This window comes from Dendropsophus ebraccatus, chromosome 7, assembly GCF_027789765.1.
Source record: "Dendropsophus ebraccatus isolate aDenEbr1 chromosome 7, aDenEbr1.pat, whole genome shotgun sequence".
Classification (NCBI taxonomy): Eukaryota; Metazoa; Chordata; class Amphibia; order Anura; family Hylidae; genus Dendropsophus; species Dendropsophus ebraccatus.
The window spans coordinates 5252112-5277853 of record NC_091460.1 but is presented as its reverse complement, the minus strand read 5'-3'; the positions used below and the strand labels follow the sequence as shown (position 1 = coordinate 5277853).

At 44.3% G+C, this 25742-nt stretch overlaps 1 protein-coding gene across 1 annotated transcript; it reads left to right on the top strand.

Moving 5' to 3' along the window:
* Positions 1 to 886: 886 nt before the first annotated feature.
* Positions 887 to 21153, top strand: LOC138796624 (tachylectin-2-like). Its single transcript, XM_069976236.1, has 4 exons — positions 887 to 1143; positions 3865 to 4705; positions 19289 to 19469; positions 20867 to 21153. Exons 1-4 carry the CDS (start codon positions 1131 to 1133, stop codon positions 21068 to 21070), a joined length of 1239 nt encoding a protein of 412 aa, XP_069832337.1. The 5' UTR covers positions 887 to 1130; the 3' UTR covers positions 21071 to 21153.
* Positions 21154 to 25742: the final 4589 nt, after the last annotated feature.

The window sequence follows — 25742 nt, the reverse complement described above, 5'->3', positions numbered from 1 at the left end:
GCAGAGGAGAGCATTTGTGATGGAATTGACACCCGACACGATCGGGCAACCAGGTGGTGGAATAAGGCCCTTGTGTATCTTCGGTATATGATACCAGACCGGATTTCTGGGATATTTTGGAATCAGTTTTTCTGCTTGTTTCCTGGATATTACTCCTTTTTCCACGTTCTTTCGTAGTAGACTTTGTAGTTTAGATTTGGCTTTATTTATTGGATTTTCCTTCAGGACCTGGTATGTCCGTTTGTCACACAATTGCCTTAATGCTTCATTTTTATAGTCCACTTTGTTTTGAATCACAATATTTCCCCCCTTGTCTGCTTTTTTGACTATAATGTCGTCCCTTTCCTTCAGCCATTTTAAAGCTGCAAGTTCTTCAGATGTCACATTAGGGGGTAATTTAGGATAGATAAGAGATTTTACAGCCAAGTTGAGTCATAAACTGGACATGCAAGAAGATGTGTTCTACAAATCAGGGCAAAGAAACCATAATAGAGCATGGGAAAGGGTGGATACAGATTAATCTCCATAACTCTCCCAACCTATGTGCCTTGTCCCATCATCTAAACCCACAGTGGACCAAGAGGAGTTTCAGATGCTGTTTTGTGAAGCTTGGATTACAATATGGACATGAATGGGAGAGAACACTGATTCTGCTGCCCATCCCCGTGTAGGGTCCTAGGCTACACATAAGATACAAGAGGCCTTCACCTTCCCTTGCACCCACCTAAGCACATTGCCCACATGCTTCTCTCTCATTATAAACATTTGTGTGAAAATCAAATATTTTTGAGAGAAGTTGTCACCAGGGTGTATAATAATGATCGCCCCATGACAGGCGCAAATAAACTGATGTTCTCTATACAAGGTGTGATCTGCGATAAGCATAGTAATAGAAGCATTTCACCATCACCAAGTCATAGAACAGGAGATACAGAGTAAACACATGGGGGTAAACAGAGATGAGGAGTCATGATGGAGCGCTGCAGGGAGGAGGAGAAGGACACAGGTTCCCACAGTTTCCACCGTTCCTCTGGATTATATAAGAGTCCGGAGCAGAATTCTCCTCAGTGACCTGCAGTCTCCTTACAGAGAGCAGCCAGATCCACCGTGACACCCAACAAGACCCAACAATGGCCGATCTAGGTAACCGCTCTCCTCTGACCTCACAGGTCCCTCCTCTTCTGTTTCATTTCTTCTTCTTAGGTTTCTCGCCCTCTTCATCATAATCATCCACTATTTTATCTTTGTACTTATCTTATATCGTTGTCTTCTCTCTTCTTCCTCCCTCTCATCATCATCAGCTTCCTCTTTACTGTCTTATCACTTTCTTCTCGTTTTCATCCTCTTCCCCCATCAGCTTCTTCTGTAATCACACGTTTCTTATAATCCAGCTTTTCTCTGTTTTGTACATACACTTTGTACCCTAGTCTTGCAGCCTTGCTTCCTTCAGGATGTGTGACTCCTATTGAAGAGTCCATGAATGCTCACAGCATCTTAACGCAAAATTGATTTCTTTTCTTTAGTACAAAATACAACAAAACGTTTACAGGCTGATACGTTTTCCCACACCACACTCTATTGATTGAAGTGCAGCCTTAATGTTGAAGGTTTCTCAGTTTTCTCTCTTCTTCCTCCTCCTCATCTTCTCACTTTCGTTGCCATCTCTTTTTTATCTTCTCTTCTTTCTCATCATCACCTTCCTCATGGTCTTTGTTGCAGGTTGCAGGTATTACTATTACAGACTTGTAGTTGCATGCGGGGTGTATTAGGGTCAGGTCCTAGGATTGTGGAGAGGAGTAATACATGGATGACAAGCTTGGGGAAGCTTTAGAGAATATATATCAGAGTAATCGGCCCCTTAGTACCTGCTGTCTATGCACTTCTCATCTCTCTTTGTTAATGGCTATGTTGGGGATAGGGAAACCCCGGCCCCCCAGCTCTTAAAAAACTACCATTGTACTTTTAGGGTATGTTCACACATAATGAGTCCTCAGCGGATTTCATTTTGCACATATCGCTGCAAATCTGCTGTGATACTTGTTCCCATTAGAATCTAGAATCTCATAGTGGATTTTAATTCTGCTGCGAGAATGTGGAGACAAGCTTCTTTAACTAATTCTATGTAGGTTAACTTAATAAAGATTATATGCTTACCTGCTCCCGTTCCTCCGGCGCGCTCCAGTCAGCTTCTTCAGGTCCCGTTTTACTGACAGTCCACTCAGCCAATCACTGTCTGCAGCGGGACAGCACACTCTTTGGCTCGGTGGACTGTCAGTGAGTTGGGATCAGGGCCAGGAGCACACGGGAATGAGTCGGAGGAACGCAACCAGGTAAGGATAGCAACTTTATTTTTTTCAATTGCCTGGCAAAGAAATAGATAACCCCTTCCTGCTAAAGGACATGCTGGCACATCCTGCAGCGGGTGAAGGGATTCAGAGAGGGGTCGTGCCATGACCCTGCTATGAAATTCGCACTCCCAGCTAATTAGCCATTTAGATGCAGCTATCAAAACTGACAGCTGCATTTAAATGGCTGTAAATAGCACGGTAAATGGCGTAAGCTCAAAAAAAATGCCAAAGTGCAAAATTGCTCATTTTTGGTCACATCAATTAAAAAAATTGTAATAAAAAATGATCAAAAAGTCACTTATAAGTAAGCAAGGCACCGACAGAAAGTACAGATCATGGCACAAAAAATAACACCTCACACAGCCCCATAGATGTTTTAATTTTTTAAGTTAAGTTACATATAGTTATAATCATACCAGGTGAATCAAAGGTCTCAGGACGCTGTTTTAATTCTGAAATGAAAGAGAAAATGACATACTGGATCAAGGGCAAGTTCTTTTAATGGGGAGGTGGTCATATAGCATATCAAGAAGGGCAGAAGAATCTCACAAATCAATTGTCGTAAACAGATTTGCAATATCCCTTGTGATTCAAACGTTATCAACAGAAACATGTGGGAACATTCCCTGTGATGCACAGCTATCTGACATGTTCAATGTGTTGTCTCTGGTGCTAAAGACAGAGCAGAAGGCGCTGGAGCCAATCGTTCTGAAACCAAATGAGAATCCTTCTGTGTTGATAACTTTTTAACCAAAAGAGATTTTGCAAATCTGACGGCAGCAATCAGTTTCTGTTCTAGTATATTTATGTATTTCAGAAAGGAATAAGAAGTGTTTGGGGGGGGGGATGAACACTTTTTTATATATACCAGGGGTGTCAACCTCAAATACACAGTGGGACACTGACTTATAGGGCCACTTATTATGGTGGTTTTGGTGGTTTCCCTAATGGAGCCACCCCTTGGCTGGGTCCTTCCTTGAAGGATATCTGGCTAGTCCTGTGTTTTTGAGACTCTTAAATGAGGCTCCACGGGCTCTTCTTTTGCATATTCATGTTTCCCAAGATGCAATGCACCTGGGGTTTCACTGCATTGAGAGCTTTAACCGGCAGCCGGCGGTGTTGTAGTTTGGCTGCTCTCCCTGAGATCAGTGATCTTTTTCTCTTATGCCTTTTAGATCATAGCAGAGCCAATTGAAAAAGCAACATAATGAAAAAGTAATAGCATAATAGTATAATAATCTATAAAGGAAAAAGGAGAAGTGGGAGGAGTAAATATCCTGACCATAGGAACTTACAATCTATAAGAAATAATACGAGATATAAGAGGAGGAGGAGGAGTAAAAGTCATGACCATAGAAGTTTATAATCTGTATTACTGTAAAAAAGAATAAAAGACGTCAGGGGAAAACCAGAAATGGAGATGAGCAAAATGACCATAGGGGCTTATAGTCAATAATAGCTGCATCATATCCCAGGCCTTATTCTGTACTTACTATGTTATCTCATTTCATTCTAGACACACTCCTTCTGTGCGTGACTAAGGATTATGAGATCCAAGTTGGCTTACCACCCCGGCATGCCCAAGATAGCTTTAAGAAGAGAGCAAACTTTGTGGGAAAGGTTGACCAGATCAGCAACTTAGCCTGCAGCCCAGATGGGGAGGTCTTCTGCGTCCGCTCTGGTGACCTGTACAGAGGTCCACTCACCACTGAAAAAGATGTTGACTGGTTTACGGTGGCTGAAAGAGTTGGAATATCTGAATGGGACAGAGTTAAATGTCTTGTCTTCCACCCTGATGGAGATTTATACTGCACCACTAATGACGGAGAAATGTATAAGGGTCCCCCACCAGATAATGAGAATGTACCCTGGCTCTATGATCGGGCAACAAGGATAGCTAAAGGTTGGCAGGAGTATCTAATCTGGTTTTTTGATCCAGAAGGCAATATGTATGGTGTGGTTGGTGACAGCTTATACAAAGGTGCGCCACCTACTGATGAAAATGTTAAATGGAAAACCACCATGGTTGGAATACAAGGGTGGCAAAGGCTCACAGCTTTTATCAGCTTTACTAAAGATAATAAACTGTGGGCTAAAGATCATTACAATGGGAACTTCTACAGAGGAGACAAACAGTCATCAGAAAACGCATCATATCTCTACAGTGCCGAGTGCATAGGATGGAAATATGATATATATCCCTTTATGTTTTTTACAAAGGACAAAACAATTCGTAGTATTATCAGCTTTGACTTCCTGGTTGATGAGGGGAGTGCGACATCTGAAAAACCGGAGGTGGTAGAGAAGATCCTCTACGACAACAGAAGCAAGTACGCAACGCTGAGACACGACTACAAGTAAGTACTGGACTATAAGCTGATGTAACACTTAGAAGCCGCTACTCAGTGTTTGTACAGTATATGGTTTAGCATCTGGTTACTGTTACTTGTGGGTCCATGGAGTCCATAAAAGAGCCAGAGATACAGTGGGGAGAATAAGTATATACACAGTGATACACAAGTGTATACAGAAGTCATATACCTACAAAGAATAGAGATTTGTGTAATATTTTCTCACTTCAGCCTTGTGCGGGTCTCTGTCCCCGATGTCCTTAGACAGCTGTGTGGTCTCGGCCATGGTGGAGAGGTTGGAGAGTGATGAGTGTGTGGACAGGTGACTATTATACAGGTAATGAGATGAAACAGTTGCAGGTAATCCAGGTAATGAGGGCGGAGGAGGAGGAGAGGATCGGCAGAATTCCTGCTGGTCGGTCGGGGATCAAATCCTTATTTCATCCAATAAAATGCAAAAAAATTATTGAAATATCTATGTGATTTTCTGGAATTTCTTTTCTAGATTCTGTCTATCACAGTGGGGCTGGGTTCACACTACGTATATTTCAGTCAGTATTGTGGTCCTCATATTGCAACCAAAACCAGGAGTGGATTAAAAACACAGAAAGGATCTGTTGACACAATGATGAAATTAAGTGGATGGCCGCCATATAACAGTAAATAACGGCCATTATTTCAATACAACGGCCATTGTTTTAAAATAACAGCAAATATTTGCCATTATATGGCGGCCATCCACTCAATTTCACCATTGTGTGAACAGATCCTTTCTGTGTTTTTAATCCACTCCTGGTTTTGGTTGCAATATGAGGACCACAATACTGACTGAAATATACATATACTGGCTGGGTTCACACTACGTAAGTTTCCGGCCGTAGCGCGTTCCGTGAATAAGCGGCCGGAAACTTACATAGTTTGCGTACAATGTAAAGTATACGATCTACGGCCGCACAGTTCACACTACGTACGAACTTACGCCCGGATCGTATGCGGCGCCGTAAAAAATGAACCAGACCATTGTTTCGGGACGGAAATGCCGTAAATTACGCCTGTAGCGTAACATGCGGTCCCGTACGTAGTGGTGATTTCTTCATTTTGAAAGCTTTTTGTGCCGATCCAAAAGGTTCTGTGGGGTGTCCGGGGCTAGGCGAAGATTTCCAAGAAAAAGACCGCTGTCAGATCGCTATGAAGAGCGCTCAGGAAGCGTAAGTACACTACGGGCTTAAGTTTGCGGTCCGTACGTATCCGGCCGCAACTTGCGTAAAGTCCCGGCCAGAGTTTCATACGTATATGTCCGGCCACGGAAAATATGCGGCCGGACATATACGTAGTGTGAACATAGCCACTGACTGAAGTATACGTAGTGTGAATCCAGTCTGGAAGTGTATCTACCATAAAAATGACACATCTCTCTATTCTGCGTAGGTGGAAAAAGGTGCTAAGTTTGCAGTGTATTAACTCCTTATTTTCCTCACTGTAGTCTGAGACTATGAAGCAGCCCTAATATTCAATGTAACCGATATGTCATGTTTGGTGATCAGTGGCGTAGCTACCGCGGTCGAGGCCCTCCCCATCAATCACTCTTGTGACCGCAAGCATTGTTTTGCTTGCGGTCACAAGAGTCCGGCTCCGTCTTCCCCCGGCTGCTGGGCGGCTGGCGGGGGTGTCACGTCTTATCCCCGGCAGCGCGCGCATCCCAGAGCTCCCTTGGGCCCTGACTTCCGGTTCCGGCACCCAGGGAGCTCTGGGATGCGCGCGCTGCCGGGGATAAGATGCGATAGCCGCCCAGCCGGGGACAGACCAGGAAGAGAGAGGATCAACGTGGGAGCGTGTTGTCAGGTGAGTTAAGTTTTTTTTTTTATCAGCCTGCACGGGTGGGGGGAAAGAGGGGGGCATCTATGAGGGTGGGGGGAAAGTGGGAGGCATCTATGACGGTGGGGGGAAAGAGGGAGGCATCTTTGAGGGTGGGGGGAAAGAGGGGGGCATCTATGAGGGTGGGGGGAAAGGAGGGCGCCATCTATGAGGGTGGGGGGAAAGGAGGGGGGCATCTATGACGGTGGGGGGAAAGAGGGAGGCATCTTTGAGGGTGGGGGGAAAGAGGGGGGCATCTATGAGGGTGGGGGGAAAGGAGGGCGCCATCTATGAGGGTGGGGGGAAAGGAGGGGGGCATCTATGACGGTGGGGGGAAAGAGGGAGGCATCTATGAGGGTGGGGGGAAAGAGGGGGGCATCTATGAGGGTGGGGGTAAAGAGGGGGCCATCTATGAGGGTGGGGGTAAAGAGGGGGCCATCTATGAGGGTGGGGGGAAGGAGGGGACCATCTATAAGGGAGGGGGAGGGGAGAGAGGGGGCCATCTATAAGGGAGGGGGAGGGGAGAGAGGGGGCCATCTATAAGGGAGGGTTTATAAGAATCAAATCAAGATAGTTCAATACTACAATAATCGAATGCAGCTAAAATATACTTGATATATCAAAAATCTAACAATATATGATGAAATATAAAAATATAAAATATAAATGAAATGAATTTAATATAGATGAAAATATTGATTAAAAAGTAAAAATATAAAAATATATAAAGTATCAATATGAGCCCAGTGGTATTTGACTGCGTCGGGCCCAGCGCAGTCAATCCACATGAATGGATAAACAAGTGATCCCGAATCCCTGTGCCGAGTACTAGTTCATGTCGGCGGTATATCGTTAACGTAATCTCCGCTATGGAATAATAGATATAGTCTATCTTGCGAATCCTATGTATTTTATAGGTTGTTGCAATATAAATATCTCAAAGAGGCTCCGTAATGATAGATTGCTGTGATACGGGCCGTAGTCTTTATAATCGACAAATGTCTTTTGGATATAACTGTTATTGTAAACATATAGGATAAATTGGAACAGTGGTGGTGGGATGATCCACCCCTCACCCTTCTGAAGACGGCTCTCGCGGACCGATGCGGTGCTGCCGTAGTGACCCGACCATAGAGGGATTCGGTCTCCCTGGGGTCTATGTTCCCGTGCTCTGAGTTAGCACGATGTGCTGTCTTGTGTGGAGTATCCTCTGAGCCGTTGCGGCGCCTGCTTGTTGGTGAGCGCGCGCTCTTTCAAACTGTTATTTGAAATAGATGCCGTGGAGAGTACGGCTCCGATTCGGGATCTTTTAAACAAACTTGAGTATAAGTAAATGGCTCTGTTATCCTTTGTTCTTAGGACGCGTTTCAGGAGGGCTACTTGCTCCTTTCTTCAGCAAAGAATTTTGGATAACTATGTTGAGATGGTATCAGTTCAAATTTTATATCTGCTCGGGACCTCTTGTAAGACCCGTTCTGGATCGTTCCGGATCGGTCCGGGTAGTCTTTCCACATTTTCGGATCATACAGTGATCCATAATTACTTTACAGATCATTCAGTAATATAAAATTGCTTATCAGTTATATACATGTAATATGGAGTTGTGTAGATAAATCTCATACGGCATATTAGTCTAGTCTAGACACATTATTTACCACCTTCCCAAATATTTATACTGTTCAGGTTATATGTATAAGCTACAATTAGTCCAAGGCCATAGAGGAGTATATATCTCATATGCGTGCTGTTATTAGATTTATTTGTGTTCTTAACCTCTAATCGGTATAGGGGTGTATACATTGTATATATGCGATCTGCCAACATGGCTTCTCCCTTGTGTAACTTCAATAGTAGAGTGTGGCTTCTCTCCTGTGTGGATTCTCAATAGTAAGATGTGGCTTCTCTCCTGTGTGAATTCTCAGTCCCATAGGTGTATCTGAGACTTCGTGTATGGAATGTATATATTAATTTGTGTATGGGTGATCTAGGGAGACTGCTTAAAAATTATGTTAACTCTAGTGTAAGAATACAATATTGTAATATAGCATGGTATCAGGGGTCTCCAAGGGGCGGTCCGGGCACTGACCATATATATATATATATATATATATATATATATATATATATATATATATACACACCAATAGCATCACTTGGTTGTGAAAGGAGGGGGGGGGGGGGCCCAAGTTGGCCTCTCGCACCAGGGCCCAGGAGACATTAGCTACGCCCCTGGTGGTGATGGATCCATTATAAGGTTACGTTCACATCTACAGTATATGCCTGTGCGGTATAGATCGGGTTGTCATCATATACCACAGCGTGCCCTGCTGGATCCACTCGTCTCAAAGTGCCAAATGTAGCGTAAAACAGACTTATGTTCGGCTCATTCTGAATCGTATACAATTTTTCTAGTTCAGTTTAAAAGCCGGGTTGACCATAGTCTAGCAGGAAAATCATATACACTTGTCTATGTGAAAAACTTTAAAAACATTTTCGGGGTTTCAAAAGTCGTCTTCTACGCCATAAAATTTTAACCGCTGCCTAACCTCAGCAGGATTCACCAGCTGCAGGCAGTCAGCCACTTCTAAATTATAATCTATGCCACACACAAGAAGGGCATGTTGAGACATTTTCTAACTGCTGCAAGAACTGTAATACCCAGACATTGGAAATCGGTGACTGCCCCCTCATTGATGGAGTGGTTCGCCGCTTTGTCAGAAATTCGTCGCGCTGAGGAGATGGTTGCGGAGGCAGGTGGCCGGTCGGATGCTTTCAAGGTGACATGGACAGCTTGGATACTGCACAGCGAAGAGCCCAGTTTTCCTGACACGTTACGCTAAAAAGTAGAACGGGCTATAGATGTGCTTGGTGCGTACCTCAATTGAGCCCTCTTTTCTTTGTCTGCTTTTTTCACTTCTTTCATCTTTTCTCTTTTTTCTTATACGTACACTAACAAATATAATGTGGTTTGAATTAATGCCTTAGGGCGTCAACATGTTATGGAAAATACGTTATTATGGTTTAAATATGTGCAACACTGTTGTTTTCGCATCATAAGGTGTCGTGGGATCGCCTTCTGAGTCATTGCTGTGACGTTAACAGTATGGCATTGTATGGATGCTTATATGATATCATGTATCTGCTGGCCCACCTGTTTTGTACTACTTTTTTCTTGAAAAATCAATAAAAATGAGAGTAAACCTAAATTATAATCTATACAGACTAAAAGTGGGTGACTATCTGCAGCTGGGGAGCCCTGTCGCAGTCAGGAAGGAGTTAACCCAAACAGGAGGCAGTGGTGCTGTGGGGTCCAGGAAAGCCTGCAGTATAGTTCTCCGACTCCTGCTGGCAGTGTCCCATCCCTTCTGAGCAGGGCCAAAAATGCAAAAAATAGACCATGAAGTCACCTGTCCCCCGTTCCCAGCAGCCACGCGTCTCCTCTATCATCTTCCCGGCACAGGCAGCATAGTACAGAGACACTGCCTGCAGAGGAAGTCCCCGAAGCCTGTCATTTACCCGAAGCTATCCAAACAATCAAGCATCTCCTTGGAGATGAAGATGATGGAGGAGACGCGTGGCTGCTGGAACGGGTGACAGGTGACTTCATGGTCTATTTATTTTTTGTTGTTTCCTGCGGGATGAGGGGGTCATGGAGCAGGCAGTGGCGCTAACAACGATCACCACATACAGCGGCAATGCGGCCATGGCTGTTTCTGAGCAACCGATATCCGGCATATAAGGTAACCTCCCACTTTTGAGCAGATGTTCCATATTTACTTCCCCCATTAGTCCAGCGCTCGCAAAACAGCTTTGTTCCCTTAATTTTTTGAAGAAAAAGAGTTCAGACCACTAAATGATGTTATATTTAGATTTTAGATTCATTACCCCTTAGTGACCGCCAATATGCCTTTTCATGGCGGTTACTAATGGGCTTTATTCCTATACATACGCCTTTTAACGGCATATGTATCAGAATGCTCTGCCGCCCCCCTGCGGTGGCACAGCGGGGGATCAGCTGTCAACTACCCGGAGCGGAGGATTTTTTGTGACCGCCGACACGGATTTTTATGGCGGTCACTAATGGTCTCTATTCTGCTGCCATCAGCTTTTTACAGCGATGACACAGACTAGTGCAGCGGCGCCAGTAAGGCCCGCAGACCCCTCCTGGGACAGAGTGTGGGGTAAGTCCCGGCTGGTCCCCGCACCGGAGATCGCCGTTATTATTAACAGTATAACGGCAGCCACCGGCAACCGGCATTGCTGGCACAGCTGAACGCTTTTACCTCTTACCTCACGGTGAGAGGAGATGAAAACATCTCCACACCCCCCCACACACACACACCCACACCCCGTCCCCAGGATTAACCCTAGTGACCCGGTTACTGACACTCCCCTCCCTGGGCAGCCATCGGATCCAAGATGACCGCCGCTATCACTGTGAACAGACTGTGAACCGACTCTGACTCTAAAAATGATCAAAGCCCCATTCTCTCTACCGAAAATGGAAGAGAGCATGGGGCAATGATCGGGACCACCTGGTGTGGTCCCGGTACAAGTGATCAGCGGTATATACTATACACCGCTGATCGCTTGTTCCAAATCGCTTTTTATCCCCTGTCACCAAAGTCAGATTGCCCGTAACCACCCCAGATTGCCCATAACCACACCAGATTGCCTCTCACCACCCCGGATAGCCAGTAAACACCCTGAGATTGTCCATTACCACCCGAGATAGCGGGTAAACAATACAGAAATTTCAAACTAAAAAAAAACATATTATTGGAAAAATTTAATTTTTTCATTTTTAGTCTAGTTTTGAATACTTTCCTCTAATACCTGTGGGGTAAAAATGGTCACCACACCCCAAGATGAATTCTTTATGGGGTGTACTTTCCAAAATGGGATGACTTTTTTTCTATTCTGCTAACACTACAGGGGCTCTGCAAACGCACCTGGCGCCCAGAAACTTCTTCAGAAAAATCTGCACTAAAAATGCTAATTGGCACACCCTTCCTTTTGAGCCCCGCTGTGTGCCCATACAGTGGTTTATAACCACATATTGTACCATTGTACTCAGGAGAACATGTGTTACAAATTTTGGGGTGCGTTTTCTTTCCTGTGCCTCGTGAAATTGAGAAATTTCAAACTAAATAAACATATTATTGGAAAACGGAAATTACTTACGGTAATGATGTTTCCGGGAGTACATGACAGCACCAACCAGAGAGAGGGACCCCGCCTCCCCAGGGACAGGAACCTGAAGAGATAAAAAAGCAGGCCCTCCTCTTCCTCCTCAGTGAATTTCCAAGACCAAAGAGAGCCTGAATTATTAGTTACAACAACTCTATAACCATACACCTATTATCCAATTCCGACATTAACACCCCGTGAACACCCTAGTGCCAACGTAAGAAAGAAAAGAAAAGGGTGGGTTATACCATGGTGCTGTCATGTACTCCGGGAAACATCATTACCGTAAGTAATTTCCGTTTTCCCCCTCGACATGACAGCACTAACCAGAGAGAATACCAGAGATGGAAACTAGGGAGGGACCACCGCTTGTAACACCTTTCTCCCAAAAGCAAGCTCAGAGGCAGAAGAAAGATCCAAACGATAGTGACGAAAAAAAGTGTGTGGTGAAGACCATACTGCCGCCTTCCAGATCTGATCTAGCGAGGCGTCCCCCCTTTCGGCCCAGGAGGTGGCCACTGCCTGAGTAGAGTGGGCTTTTACAGAGAGAGGAGGAGACAGACCAGAAGACGAGTAACACATACATATAGCTTGCCTAATCCATCTAGCTAGGGTCCCCCTAGATACCTTATCACCTCTATTAGGACCTGCAAACTGTATGAACAGGGAATTTGTCTTTCTAAACTGTTTTGTCATTTCTGTGTAAGGTTCTGTACTAGTTAAGTGGACTATCTCACAAACCCTTCTGGCCAAAGTAATTGCCACCAGCAAGGCTGTTTTCCACGTTAAGACTTTAAGGGAAGCTTCCGCCAATGGCTTAAAGGGCCCTTTAATTAAAGCATTCAGGACCACATTTAGGTCCCATGGAGGAGTTTTGTTCACTACCCTGGGACATATTTTTACTAAAGCTCTAAAGAAACGCATAATCCAAGGGTGTCTAGCTAGCTGTTGATCATACAATGCCCCTAGCGCAGACACCTGTACCTTTAGGGTTGCTGGTTTTAACCCCTTCTCCAACCCCTTCTGTAAAAAAATCAAGAATCTTTGCTACAGTATGTTTGGACTACTAAAATCCAACTGTCTTGTTCCCACAAAATTAAAGAAAGCTTGCCAGATTCTGAAATAAATTTTGCAGGTAATCGGCTTTCTGTTCAGCTGCAGGGTAGAAATTACTGAATCTGATAAACCCTTGCTCTTAAGAATCATCCTCTCAAGAGCCAAGCCGTCAAGTGTAGATGTTGTGCTTGTGGATGCAGAATCGGTCCCTGAGATAGTAGGTCTGGTAGTTCTGGTAGCACCCACGGGTCCGCAATTGACATGTCTCTGAGGGATGAGAACCAGGCCCTGCGAGGCCAAAACGGGGCAATCAGAATGACTCTCGCTTGATCCTGCCTGATTTTTCTTAACACCCTTGGGAGAATGGCTATTGGCGGGAAGGCATATGCTAGATCCCACCCCCACGTCTGTGACAAGGCATCCACCGCCAGCGGCTTGTCCTTGGGGGACAGTGAGTAGAACCGATCTATCTGTCGATTCTCCCTGGTTGCAAATAAATCCACCTCCGGACTTCCCCACAGATGCACAATCTTTTGGAAGATTTCTCGACTCAACTTCTATTGTCCCTGTTTTAATCGATTTCTGCTTAAGTAGTCCGCCCTTATGTTTAGCGAACCCTTTAGATGGACAGCCGAGAGGCTTAGGAGATTTAGTTCAGCAAAGGCAAAGATTTCATAAGACAGATTCAATAAACTCTTACTCCTTGTGGTACCCTGCCTGTTTATTATGGCTACCGCTGTGGAGTTGTCTGTAAGCACATTAATGTTTGAGTTCCTAATATAACCCTTTGACATCTTAAGAGCCTCACTGATTGCCGCCAACTCCCTGAAATTAGATGATTTTTCCTCAAAGGAAGTATCCCATGATCCCTGGAAATCCAAACTACCTAAGTGGGCTCCCCAACCTGAGGGGCTGGCATCTGTAGTGATGACCAACGGACATTTCCTGACCCAGGATAACCCCACCGAAAGATGATCTGTCTCCAACCACCAGGATAAACTTTCTACAACCCCCTTGGACAACACTATGGACTTGTCTAGCCCTCCCGGGGATCTGTCCCAAAGATCTAGGAGGTATGTCTGAAGGGGTCTGGAGTGTGTCTGCGCCCATGGGACTGCTGGAATAGCTGCCGTAAATAACCCCAACAAGGACATACCCCTTCTGATTGTGAGCCTGGGATTTCTTACTGCCAGCGACACTGCGGATTGTATTTTCTCGATCTTTTCTTCTGGCAGAAAAGACTTTTGGACAGAAGAATCTAAAACGATCCCCAGAAATGTTTTCCTTTGCGCTGGAGACAAAAAAGATTTTTCTAAATTTACAATCCAGCCCAGCTTACCTAGGATGGCTAAAGTTCTATCCACTAGTGACTATAATGACTCTGCTGATTCCGCCACTAATAGAAAATCGTCTAAATATGGGATGAACAGACCTGGCCCTTCCCTGACATGCGCTGCCATCTCTGCCACGATTTTGGTGAATACTCTGGGCGCTATCGCTATGCCGAAGGGAAGAGCCGGGAATTGGAGGTGAAACAAAGAGCCATTTATACATATAGCAATACGCAGGTACTTTTGAAATTGTGAGTGTATAGGGACATGTAGGTAGGCATCCTTTAGGTCAATAGATGCCATAAAACAATCTTTGCTAAGCAAATTAACCGTAGACTTGATCGTCTCCATCTTAAATTTCTGGTATCTCAGATACTTATTTAATGGTTTTAAATTAATGATAACTCTATAGGAGCGATCCGGTTTCTGTATCAAAAAAAGGTTAGAGTAGAAGCCATGACACCTTTCAGCCTCTGGCACTGGTACCAGGACATTTTTATTCATCAAAGAAATAACTTCCCCCTCCAAGGTCTTCTGACCTATTTCTCCCATGTGACTTCTTGTCACCAAAAACCGGGTTGGGGGTAAAGACACAAAATCAAAAGTAACTCCTTCTCTGATGTAACTGAGAACCCAACTGCTACCGCAGATCTTTTCCCATTCACTAAAAAAAAATTGCAATCTGCCTCCTACTTGCTCTAAACTATTGGCCGGCTGGCTTCTTCCCAGTGTCAGATTTTTGGTTGAAGAGGTATCCCCTAGCTCTGGATGCCCCTCTTCCTCTTGATCTATCTGAGCCTCTACCCCGGAAGTTTCCCCTTCCTTGTACCCGAAAGGACTGGAACCTTCTTGGTTGATAAGTAGAGGGAAATCCTTTCTTCTTGTCCCCCGCTTTTTCTAATAAATCTTCCAACACCGAACCAAATAATATATTTCCCTCACAGGGAATGTTACCCAATTTTGTTTTGGCCGCTGCATCCCCTGACCAATTCTTTAACCATATAGCCCGCCTGGCTGAATAGGACAGGGCTGCTGATCTTGCGGAAAACCGCAAGGCATCCGCAGACGCATCCGCTAAAAAGGATGCCGATTTTTTTAGCCTGGGCAAAGATGCTAACAGATTTTCTCTAGATTCTCCAGACTGCAGCCCTTCCTCTATCTGTGCCAACCATAATAACATAGCCCTAGCTACACAAGTGCCTGCTACACTCGGCTTAAAGGGAACCTGTCACCCCCCATACCGGGGTGACAGGCTCCCGACCCCCCGTTAGAGACCCCTATACTTACCTCATCCCGCCGGGTCCCGCTTCTGGATTCGGTCAGGGTCCCGGAGATCTCAGCCGCTGCAGCCCGGCGCGCGCGCTGAGAGATGAGTCCAACACCCATAGAGAATGACAGGAGAGTCCAGCGCTCCGTCATTCTCTATGAGCGTTGGACTCATCTGTCAGCGCGCGCGCCGGGCTGCAGCGGCTGAGATCTCCGGGACCCTGACCGAATCCAGAAGCGGGACCCGGCGGGATGAGGTAAGTATAGGGGTCTCTAACGGGGGGTCGGGAGCCTGTCACCCCGGCACGGGGGGTGACAGGTTCCCTTTAAAAGACTCTGTTGTGGCTTCCCAAGCTCTCTCTAAGAACCCCTCAGCTTTTTTTATCCATTGGGTCCTTTAAGGTGCCCAGATCCTCAAACGGAAGAGTTCCCTTTTTTGAGACTTTGGCAATGGCCACGTCTATTTTTGGGGGATGGTCCCACCCTGGATTTTCTGAGTCATTGAAAGGGTATGTTCTTTTTACCGCTCTGGGCACAAACCCCTTTCTATTAGGCTTGGACCATTCCCTCTTAATAAGGGCTGAGATGCTTCTGTGGACTGGAAAGACTATTTTCTTTTTCTCTTCCAGCCCCCCAAACATAATATCTTGGATTGATTTAGGCACTACTTGTTCCTCCAGCTGCATAGTAGCCGGGACTTCTTTAACTAAAAAGTCCACATCCTCTAAGGGGCATAATGGCTTCCCTCCAGTATCTTCCTCTGGTACATTAGCCTCCTCCATTTCAGAGGTATTATTTTCTGCCCCATACGTCTCCTGATCAGAATAACCCGCACCTGCATGCGAGGGGCCCGCAGCCTCCACAACCAGAGGGGCTGCAACCGGTGGGCCTACTTTTAGAGAGTTCTGGATTTCCGTCTTAATCAACTCCCTAAAATAGGAAAAAACAAAATGCCTTAGCTATGTGCTGATCTTTCTCCCAAGTCAGCCCACATCACCAGCAATATACCGAGCTAAAACAGAGGAATCACTCACTTCATAGATGTTAGCAAGGTAGACATATTAGGGACTTCTGCTGACACCATCTTGCTCACACAGGAGTCACATGTAGGACGATCCAAATCAGACGGCAACCTGCCTTTACAGATCCTACATTCTTTCTTAGTAGACTTTGAGGACCTCTTAACCTCCTCCTCCTAAGAAAACATTACATTGTCAGCTCCCCCAGCATTTTTTGTCTTACCTCCGAGTGACCCTCAGCCCTCTGGTACCCTGGGTTTTTCTGCTGGCCGTTCTTCCTTCTTTTCACTCATCGCTGCGTCCAGTGACCGGCCTTCTCACCCCCAACTGCCTGCGCCACACGCTCGCCTCACTGATACCTCGAGCGCTCCTCACTGAAGAGCCTCCGGCATCCGGCGCTCTTCCGACATGTGTGACGTGGCTTCCGGAAGTCCCAGACGCGTCACCATGTACTAGGCCGCAATCCTAGTACCGAAAAAGAAATGTCTGTAAAATTTTCCTAGAATGAACCACACATGTCCCTCTGTGGCCGTCCAAAATGTTGGGAGGTATGTATTCATAACATTATTTCTTTATTCAACAGCTTCTAATCCCATCTCCCTCACAACTCTCTATGCTCCCAACCCTCATGTACTAGTGTTAAAGCTTTCATTTCTCCTTTACAGCTCCTTTTCCCCACATCTCCCACAGTCTGCATCTTATCATCGTAGGCAATACAGTTGGTATAGACCTTCCATGTCTCGAAATTGTGGATCTCCGAACATGTGTCCAGTTTACACTCCCTGAACATCATTATAAAAGATTTGTTTTAAAAACTCAATGTCAGATCTCCTGTAATGCTTAAGAACAGGTGTGAAGGATAACATCAATGGCTATTAGCAAAGAAAGAGTGAATTTCGACATTTTTCTTATTTACTGTACTTGGTAGTAGACGAAGGCTTCTATATGGGACTCAATTGCCCAGCTACGTAGGGTTGCCTTTCTGCTCCTCCAAGAGACTTTGTAGATAGATAACTTAAGGTATAGAGCATGTGCATGTCTATTTGACAGATCTTAGTTCAAATTTAAAGTGTACCTGTCATTTACAAAAAAAAAATTTGACATGTAATAGAGACATGTAACACAAAATGCAGAAATTGGCCAGCACTGCAACATCTCAGTTCACACTATGTAGTTTGCATGTTGAAGACAAAAACAGGAAAGTGCAAAAGCAACCTGGAAGGGCCAGGACTTACTGCACATACTCCATCCAACATACAGACGATGAAAATCTATTGAAAAGATTTAAGTTCTTAGAGATGGTTCTTAGCATACTATTTGATCAAACAGAAGGTGCCATCTCACCATGCCAAGGTGAACCCCCAGAGAGAGGGTCCCACTCTAGCAATAGTCTCTCTTGGGCTCACATTAGGCCCACAAACTGGGCATGAGGGATCCACCTAATCTGAGGTTGCGGGAGGGGGGGGGGCTACCTCCTGTTGGCTTACGCGTCCTTTCTCCGCTGTGGGTTTGAATAAAAAAGAATCAAGCTCATATTGTAAGTCTATGGAGCCTGACACTTTTTTCTTACACAGAGCGGGAGCGGAGGCGTTGCCTGTCAAAAGATTTTTTTAAATGACAATGACACTTTAGTGATTTATTGGAGCATATGATGCTTTTCCAATGACAGAATGTAAAGACGTTTGGTCCCATTTATCATAACGTACCTCAGGCCCATGCCATAGAAAGGAATTTTTGCCCCTTTTCAGTGGCAAATACCAACTGTGTTCCTGACTTGCCTGTCTGTCAGGCCAAGGGGGGGTGTAAAGGCGGGTAGGTGATGTGGCTTCCTCCGTCGCCCGATTTATCATTATTTATTACTGCCCACTGGCATAAATCATGGCACAAATCTACACCAGCTCCCGAGCAGGAAAAGAGTTGTTACGCAATGCCTGTTCCAGCCACAGGACCGGCCACAATACTCGTACGCTTCTTAGTGAATCTGTCCGGGAAGCTGGGGACGAGACTTTATTTAAGACTTTCATACTTGTTCCCCAGTCTTGGTAAATGTCCCACTTTCTCTATGTCTCCAACTTTATGTGTCACCTTTAAGTTGGACTGTTAATCAGCGGCGGATTTATTTAATAAAGCGATAAATATTAGGCATGAATATATAGATCTTAAAATTACAAATGTTTGCTCATATTTTAGTATAACATTTTACAGATTGGTATCCTGCCATTCTAACCACCCGATTTGGGTTAGAATTAGTGTTGAGGAATTCTGTCAAAATGTTCAGATTTGGGCAACGTAATTTTTATTCCCCACTGCTGCAGAATTTGAATGATGCTCTAGGGCTGCCAGGAAACATGGAACCATCCATAGGCCATATCCATGTTTTCCACGGCCCCCTAGGGCAGGATCAAACTTCTGCAGCCACGGGGAATCAAACACTGAGCATTGGGGTTCGGATAACATTATATAATATTTCGACAGGTTCGCTCAATACTACTTAAGATTTTTCAATAATAGTGTGTACATGCTGTATGGTAACCAGGGCTTATGGTCATAACTGAGAGATCCTATAGTCAGCCATAGAGTGGGGATCTGCACCAAAGTCTGGAGATGCACACTGATAGGTGTGGAGTGCAAAAACACTGTTTCAAAAGTTAAACATGAACCATAAAACAAAAAACAAAAAAAGATACACAGTATGCACATCCGGGTATTAAAAAGCAAGAGTGAGAATCTTTGACAAAAACAATGTATCAGGGATTGTGACCCGGAGTGAAAGTGAGTGCCAGTAGTTATATTCTTACTAATGGGATTGTGTGAAATCTCCCACCATGAATCAGGCCGTATAATAACATTATTTTATTTTTATTTTTTTTTAGGATCAAGAAAACTGTAAAGAATGTCAGCAGTTTTTCCCATGAACATGGATTTACATTTGAACTCGGAGTTGAGACTACTTTTGAGACAGGAATTCCTTTTCTTGTTGAAGAACAACTGACTGTCTCAATGAACATGAGCACCACCCACAATTGGAACTTTGAAACGGTCAATGAAACTGAGGTAGGTCACTGAGGCTACACTATAAAATACCTGGCTGGTCTTTGGGTAATTTATAATGGGGTAAACATGGATGTAAATGGCGTCTCATTCTTGGAAGTCCTTTATTATGCTAGAAAGTTACCCAACTGTTTTCCATCTGTAACTCTGACATGGAGGTCTGGACTGCAGGACACCTAGAGTGGTCCTGTAAAGCTGGAAGGAGCGAGGACATATTACATGCAGTATAGACTGTAGTAGGGTGGACGGCTGTAGTCAGGTAAAGACTGGAGATATCCAGCTGAAGATGACATTGTAAGGTCATACAACTAGAGGAGAGCAAAACTACAGTATGAATCTAATCCACTTTGTCTGGAAATTGTAGTTCTGCATTCTAGGTGCCCCGATTCCCCGATGTCTGGGATGACTTCTCTGGGTAATCTGAGCTCTTGTAGGGTATGTGCACACTGAGGAATGGGCAAGGAATTGAAGCAGAATCCGCTCTTAATTTCAGCTTGAAATACCTCCCATAAAATATAAAAAGTGCAATGTCCTATTGTGTTTAATGGGATTTCCTCTCTGTTGTTCACATTGCAGAATTTCCAAGCAGAATTTTTGGCTGCAGATCCACTTTCCGCCCTAAGGCCCTGTTCACACTGAGCAAGAATGGCAGAAATCCGCGGGGGAGCCGCCGTGCTCAGTATCCTGCTTTGAGTGAATGAGAGGGCGCGCGCTCCTCCGCTGCCGTCGCTCTTCGCTCAAAGAAATGACATGTTAATTCTTTAGGTGGATTCTGCTAGAGGAAGTCAATGGGGGCTTAAATTCTGCTTGAATTCCGCTTGTATTCTGCCAGAGCTGAATAGTCGAGGAATTTCAAGCAGAAAACTTTCCTCTTCAATTCCTCGCTGAATACTCGCCAATTCCTCAGTGTAAACATACCGTTAAGTAGAACCGTTTTTAAACAAAACAAACTGAATAATGCTGCTTGAGACTTTATTTGATGCTGCACACTGTAGGTTCTATCCAACAATGTCTCAAATACATATCTAAGAATAGAGCTGGGGAAGAAAAGCTAGATGAGAAGCCGACCTCATTCACAAAAAAGTGGATCAGGAAACCTTTCTATTTCCAATTTTGTCATAATCTTTGGTGACTTAAAAAGAGAGTCGGTCTCCTTATTCTGGTTTTTAGTAAAGGTTTCAATGTGATTTGGCTTTAGAACCGTTCTCCTCAATTGTTATTCTCAATTCTGTTATTCTCAATTGTCATCAAAATTATTTCCCCCAAAAATGAATCCTTCAAGTTCTAATAGTTTCTGATCCACAAAAATACCAGATTTCTGGACAGTTCGGACTTTTGTTCTCTCTACTGACATAATAACACATGGTCACTAAGTTTCTTGTTGTCTTTCTCTTCTACAGACTTCCTTTGAAACGGGCACAACTGTAGAGCTGGAGCCTGGTAATGCCGTTTGGGTGGTGTCCACAGTGAAACAAGCTCAACTGAATGTCCCCTACAAGGCGTTAGTCCGCACCATGTTTGGTTCTGAGGTTGAAATACGTGGAAAGTGGACAGGGGTCTCACATTTCCGCATATATTGTGAACAGATAGATTTCGATAAGTAGACGATCACATGTCCCAGGATTTACCATTCCCAAATCAAAATGATTCATTTAGATAGAAAAAGATAAAAGGATAATTCTCATGATTACGCTTTGTCCAGATTGATGGAAAAATCCATAAAATTAATTACTAAACAATCTACAAAATTCTGCTGCCGCCATGGAGGAGGAGGAGGCTAAAGAGACATGAAAAAGAGAGCAGGACGGAGTAAAGGAGACATAGGTAAAGGATTGCTTCCTTCGGGGAGTCAGAGCAAGCGCTCAATCCAGCAATCATTCTTAGGAGGCTTGGAAAGCTGTAATATCACTATAGGGCTCAGACTAGAACCCCTCAATCCAGTAGACGTCCACATAGAAGATAGGTTAGGCAGACCCCACACACTCTGATGTTCTCTCTAATACACGCTTAGATTTTTCTCCGATATTGAGTCTGATGCTTGAAGGACAAAGTGGAAGAATTCTCTATTATGACCGGATCACAGGGAAGAGACAGAGGACAGCCGTCCAATCTCATAAATCTCGGGTACATAAACAGGAAAATAATAACTAACACTGATCCCATTGTATCGGACCTTTTGATAACAGATAATCTGGGATCCAAAGTTCTATAGAACCAGGTGGACGGATATCAGACAATAAAGGGTGTAGATAGCACTTCAGTAGAAAACAAATCTGTGGCTACAAAATGCAAAGATCTCCCAAGACATCTGTAGATTCCACAATAAATAGATTAGTCTTCTCCTGTAACCTCATCCATGTATCTCCCCGGATGGGATTCCTGCCCAGAACAGCTGAGATGCATTTGCTGCTTTGCTCTACTAATGAATTTACAAAAAACTTTAGCTTCCATGCCCATTACGTCTTTGCTTTATATGTTACACATACATAGATATATAGGTAGTAAGGCTGAAGAAAGAGTCCACAAGTTCAACCTACAGAAAACCTACTGTGTTGATCCAGAGGAAGGCAAAAACCATCATAAAGCTCAATTGCTCCATCACAGGGAGAAAAACTCCAATATGTCAATCAGAATAATCCCTGGATCAGCGTCCTATCATGTAATGTAGACCCCATAACTTAATATTATATTTATAGAGAAGCCTCCAGACCTCCCCTGTACTTATATAATGAATCAGCCATGACAACATCAAATAGCAGAGAGTTCACTACTCTTAGGCCCTGTTCCCACTGAGCAAAAGTAGCGGAATTCCGCGCCGCAATTGTCCGCCGCGGAATGCCGTTAGCCTCCCTCTCATAATGGGAGTCTATGGGAGGCGCGCGCTCCTGCTCTGTACGCGCTAAAGAATAAACATGTTCATTCTTCAACGCGTACAAAGCAGGAGCGCGCGCCACCCATAGACTCCCATTATGAGAGGGAGGCTAACGGCATTCCGCGGCGGACAATTGCGTCGCGGAATTCCGCTACTTTTGCTCAGTGGGAACGGGGCCTTACAGTAAAGAATCTATGACGATGCTGATGGTGAAACCTTCTTTCCTCTAGACGTAGAGGATGCCCCCTTGTCATGGTTATAAACTTAGGTGTAAGGAGATCACTACAAAGATCTCTGTACTGTCTATTCATATATTTATACATTGTGATCAGATCGCCCCTAAGACGTCTCCGGTTAGCTCAGTCACCTTACAGCTCTGGGGCCCTAGATTAGGGGACCATTCCTCTTCTGACTTGTGGAGGAGGGTCCTGAGAGGAGTTCCCTTTTGATGATGTCCATATGCCTTAACCCCTTAGCGCCCCATGACGTACCTGGTACGTCATGGTGGCGCAGGGGGAGTTCAGAGAGGGGTCCTGCCGGGACCCCGCTCTGAATGGCACCGCTCCCGGCTGCAATCTGCAGCCGGGGAGCGCCTTTATTAGCCAGCGCGGGTCCCATTGCCGCGTCGGCTAATTAAGCACTTTAATGCAGCTGTCAAACCTGACAGCTGCATTGAAGTGCTTTGTACTGCACGTCCCTGGTGTCTAGTGGGTCGGATCTCCCCCCCGATGATGCGATCGCGGGGAGGAGATCCGGTCTTCTGGACGGGCCGGCACTCAGCGTCGCAATGACGCTGATCCGGTCTCAGCAGTGGCCTGCAGCAGGCCACAGCAATCTATCACCGAGTACAATGATCTTTGCTCTATGAGAGATCAGTGCTGCGTATATACAAGTACCCCAGGGGGACTTCAAGTTACAGTAAAAATAAAAGTAAAAAAGTGTTTTTATTAATAAAAAATCCCCTCCCCTAATAAAAGTCCAAATCACCCCCCTTTTCCCATTTTATAAATATAAATAAATAAATAAACATGTTTGGTATCGCCGCGTGCGTAATTGCCCAAACTATTAATTAATCACATTCCTGATCTCGCACGGTAAACGGCGTCAGCGCAAAAAAAATTCCAAAGTGCAAAATTGCGCATTTTTGGTCGCATCAAATCCAGAAAAAATTTAATAAAAAACAATCAAAAAGTCACATATGCGCAATCAAGGTACCGATAGAAAGATCACATCATGGCGCAAAAACTGACACCTCACACAGCCCCATAGACCAAAGGATAAAAGCGCTATAAGCCTGGGAATGGAGCGATTTTAAGGAACGTATATTTGTTAACAACGGTTTGAATTTTTTACAGGCCATCAGATACAATAAAAGTTATACATGTTATATATCATAGTAATCGTAACGACTTGAGGAACATATATAACAAGTCAGTTTTACCCCAGGGCGAATGGCTTAGAAACAAATACCCTCCAAATAAAAGAAATGCATTTCACCACACATTAAATTTTTTTTTTTGTTTTACAGTGTATTTTATGTAAAAATTCAGCCTGTCATTGCAAAGTACAATTAGTGGCGCAAAAAATAAGCGCTCATGTGGGTCTCTAGGTGAAAAAATGCAAGTGCTATGGGCTTTTAAACATAAAGTGGAAAAAGCAAAAGCGCAAAAACGAAAATTGGCATTGACCTAAGGGGTTAATGTGGACTGGGGTAGTCGTCCTTAGACAAAACCTTAAAGGGAAACTCTCAGCACATTAGACAAATCTAACCATATTAAACCACAAATTGCATGGAAACGCCATAGAGGATGAAGGTAAGAGACATTCCCTCATCCTCTGCACCCTGCATGCTAGAGGGAGATATCAGCAGGTTAGATTTGTCTATTCTCCTGATAGTTTCCCTTTAAAGAGAAGATATTACAAAAAAATAAGCACTATGGAGATCAGTGTATTATGGAGGGAATAACACAACTTTTTTTAACGTGTGTGTCCTAATAAAAAAAATCTGAAATCTTTTATACTGATCACTTGAAAACACACACTAGGCTTTTCTGTTTTATGTAAAACAGTTATTGTTCATGAATTTATCTGCCTCGTTCTTTCACTCACAAAAAACACTATATAAACTGCAAAGAGAGCTTACAGATATAGAGCCACAACAAATGCATTGAGCATTGCCGCTGCATCGGCCCAATCTAGCTCGGAGACCAGCGAGGGATTCTCTGGTAGGCCAGTCAGAGCTTGGAGCTGACTCAGCAGAGCCATCTCATTATTATTAGAGGGAGGGGCCAGCAGTCATCTCATTATCATTAGAGGGAGGGGTCAGCAGAGCCATCTCATTATTATTAGAGGGAGGGGCCAGCAGTCATCTCATTATCATTAGAGGGAGAAGTCAGCAGAGCCATCTCATTAGTATTAGAGGGAGGGGCCATAATTCACCTTATTATCATAAGAGGGAGGGGTCAGCAGAGCCATCTCATTATTATTAGAGGGAGCGGTCAGCAGAGCCATCTCATTATTATTAGAGGGAGGGGCCAGCAGTCACCTTATTATCATTAGAGGGAGGGGCAAACAAAGTCATCTTAATAATAGAGGACAGGGTCAGCTGAGTCATATCATTATTAGAGATGAGTGAGTAGTGATATATTCGAAAGTTCAAAATTGAAATCAAGCAGACCGCTATTTGATTGAATATCAAACCCTATTAAAGTCTATAGGGAAAAAATGCTTGTTTATTGGAAACTTAAAGGGGTTATCCAGTGCTACAAAAACATGGCCACTTACATTCAGAGACAGCCCCACTCTTGTCTCCAGTTCAGGTGCAGTTTGCAATTAAGCTCTATTGACTTCAATTGAACTGAGCAGCAAACCCCCGCCCAAGCTGGAGACAAGAGTGGTGCTGTCTCTGGAAGAAAGTGGCCATGATTTTGTAGCGCTGCATAACCCCTTTAAATTTGACCATTTGGAGGTCACCAAGTCCACAATGACATCTCAGAAAATGATGCCAACACCTCTGGATGCAACTGGGACAGCAGGGGAAGCATGCCTGGCTGCATCTAATACGTCAAAGTCGCAGTATTACGCCACTATTACAGCCTCTCAACAATACACTCCAAACACAATATAATATCTATCCACAAAAGAGAAGAAAGTAGCGGCCACTCACCGACAGGATCAAAGACACTTTATTCCAAACAGCAGATCACAGACTAATAGAGTTCTAATAGAAGAGCTACAATCGCTTCACGCCACTGCACTTCAAGGGGCTCTCACAATATCATATCTATCTAAAGTAGAAGAAATACGTGGAAACCTTCTTTTCTCCTACCTTAGCATGGACCGAAAGCAAAATTTAAGGCAAAAGAAACATTTTTATGCGCCCCTTTAAATCACGTTGCCTATGA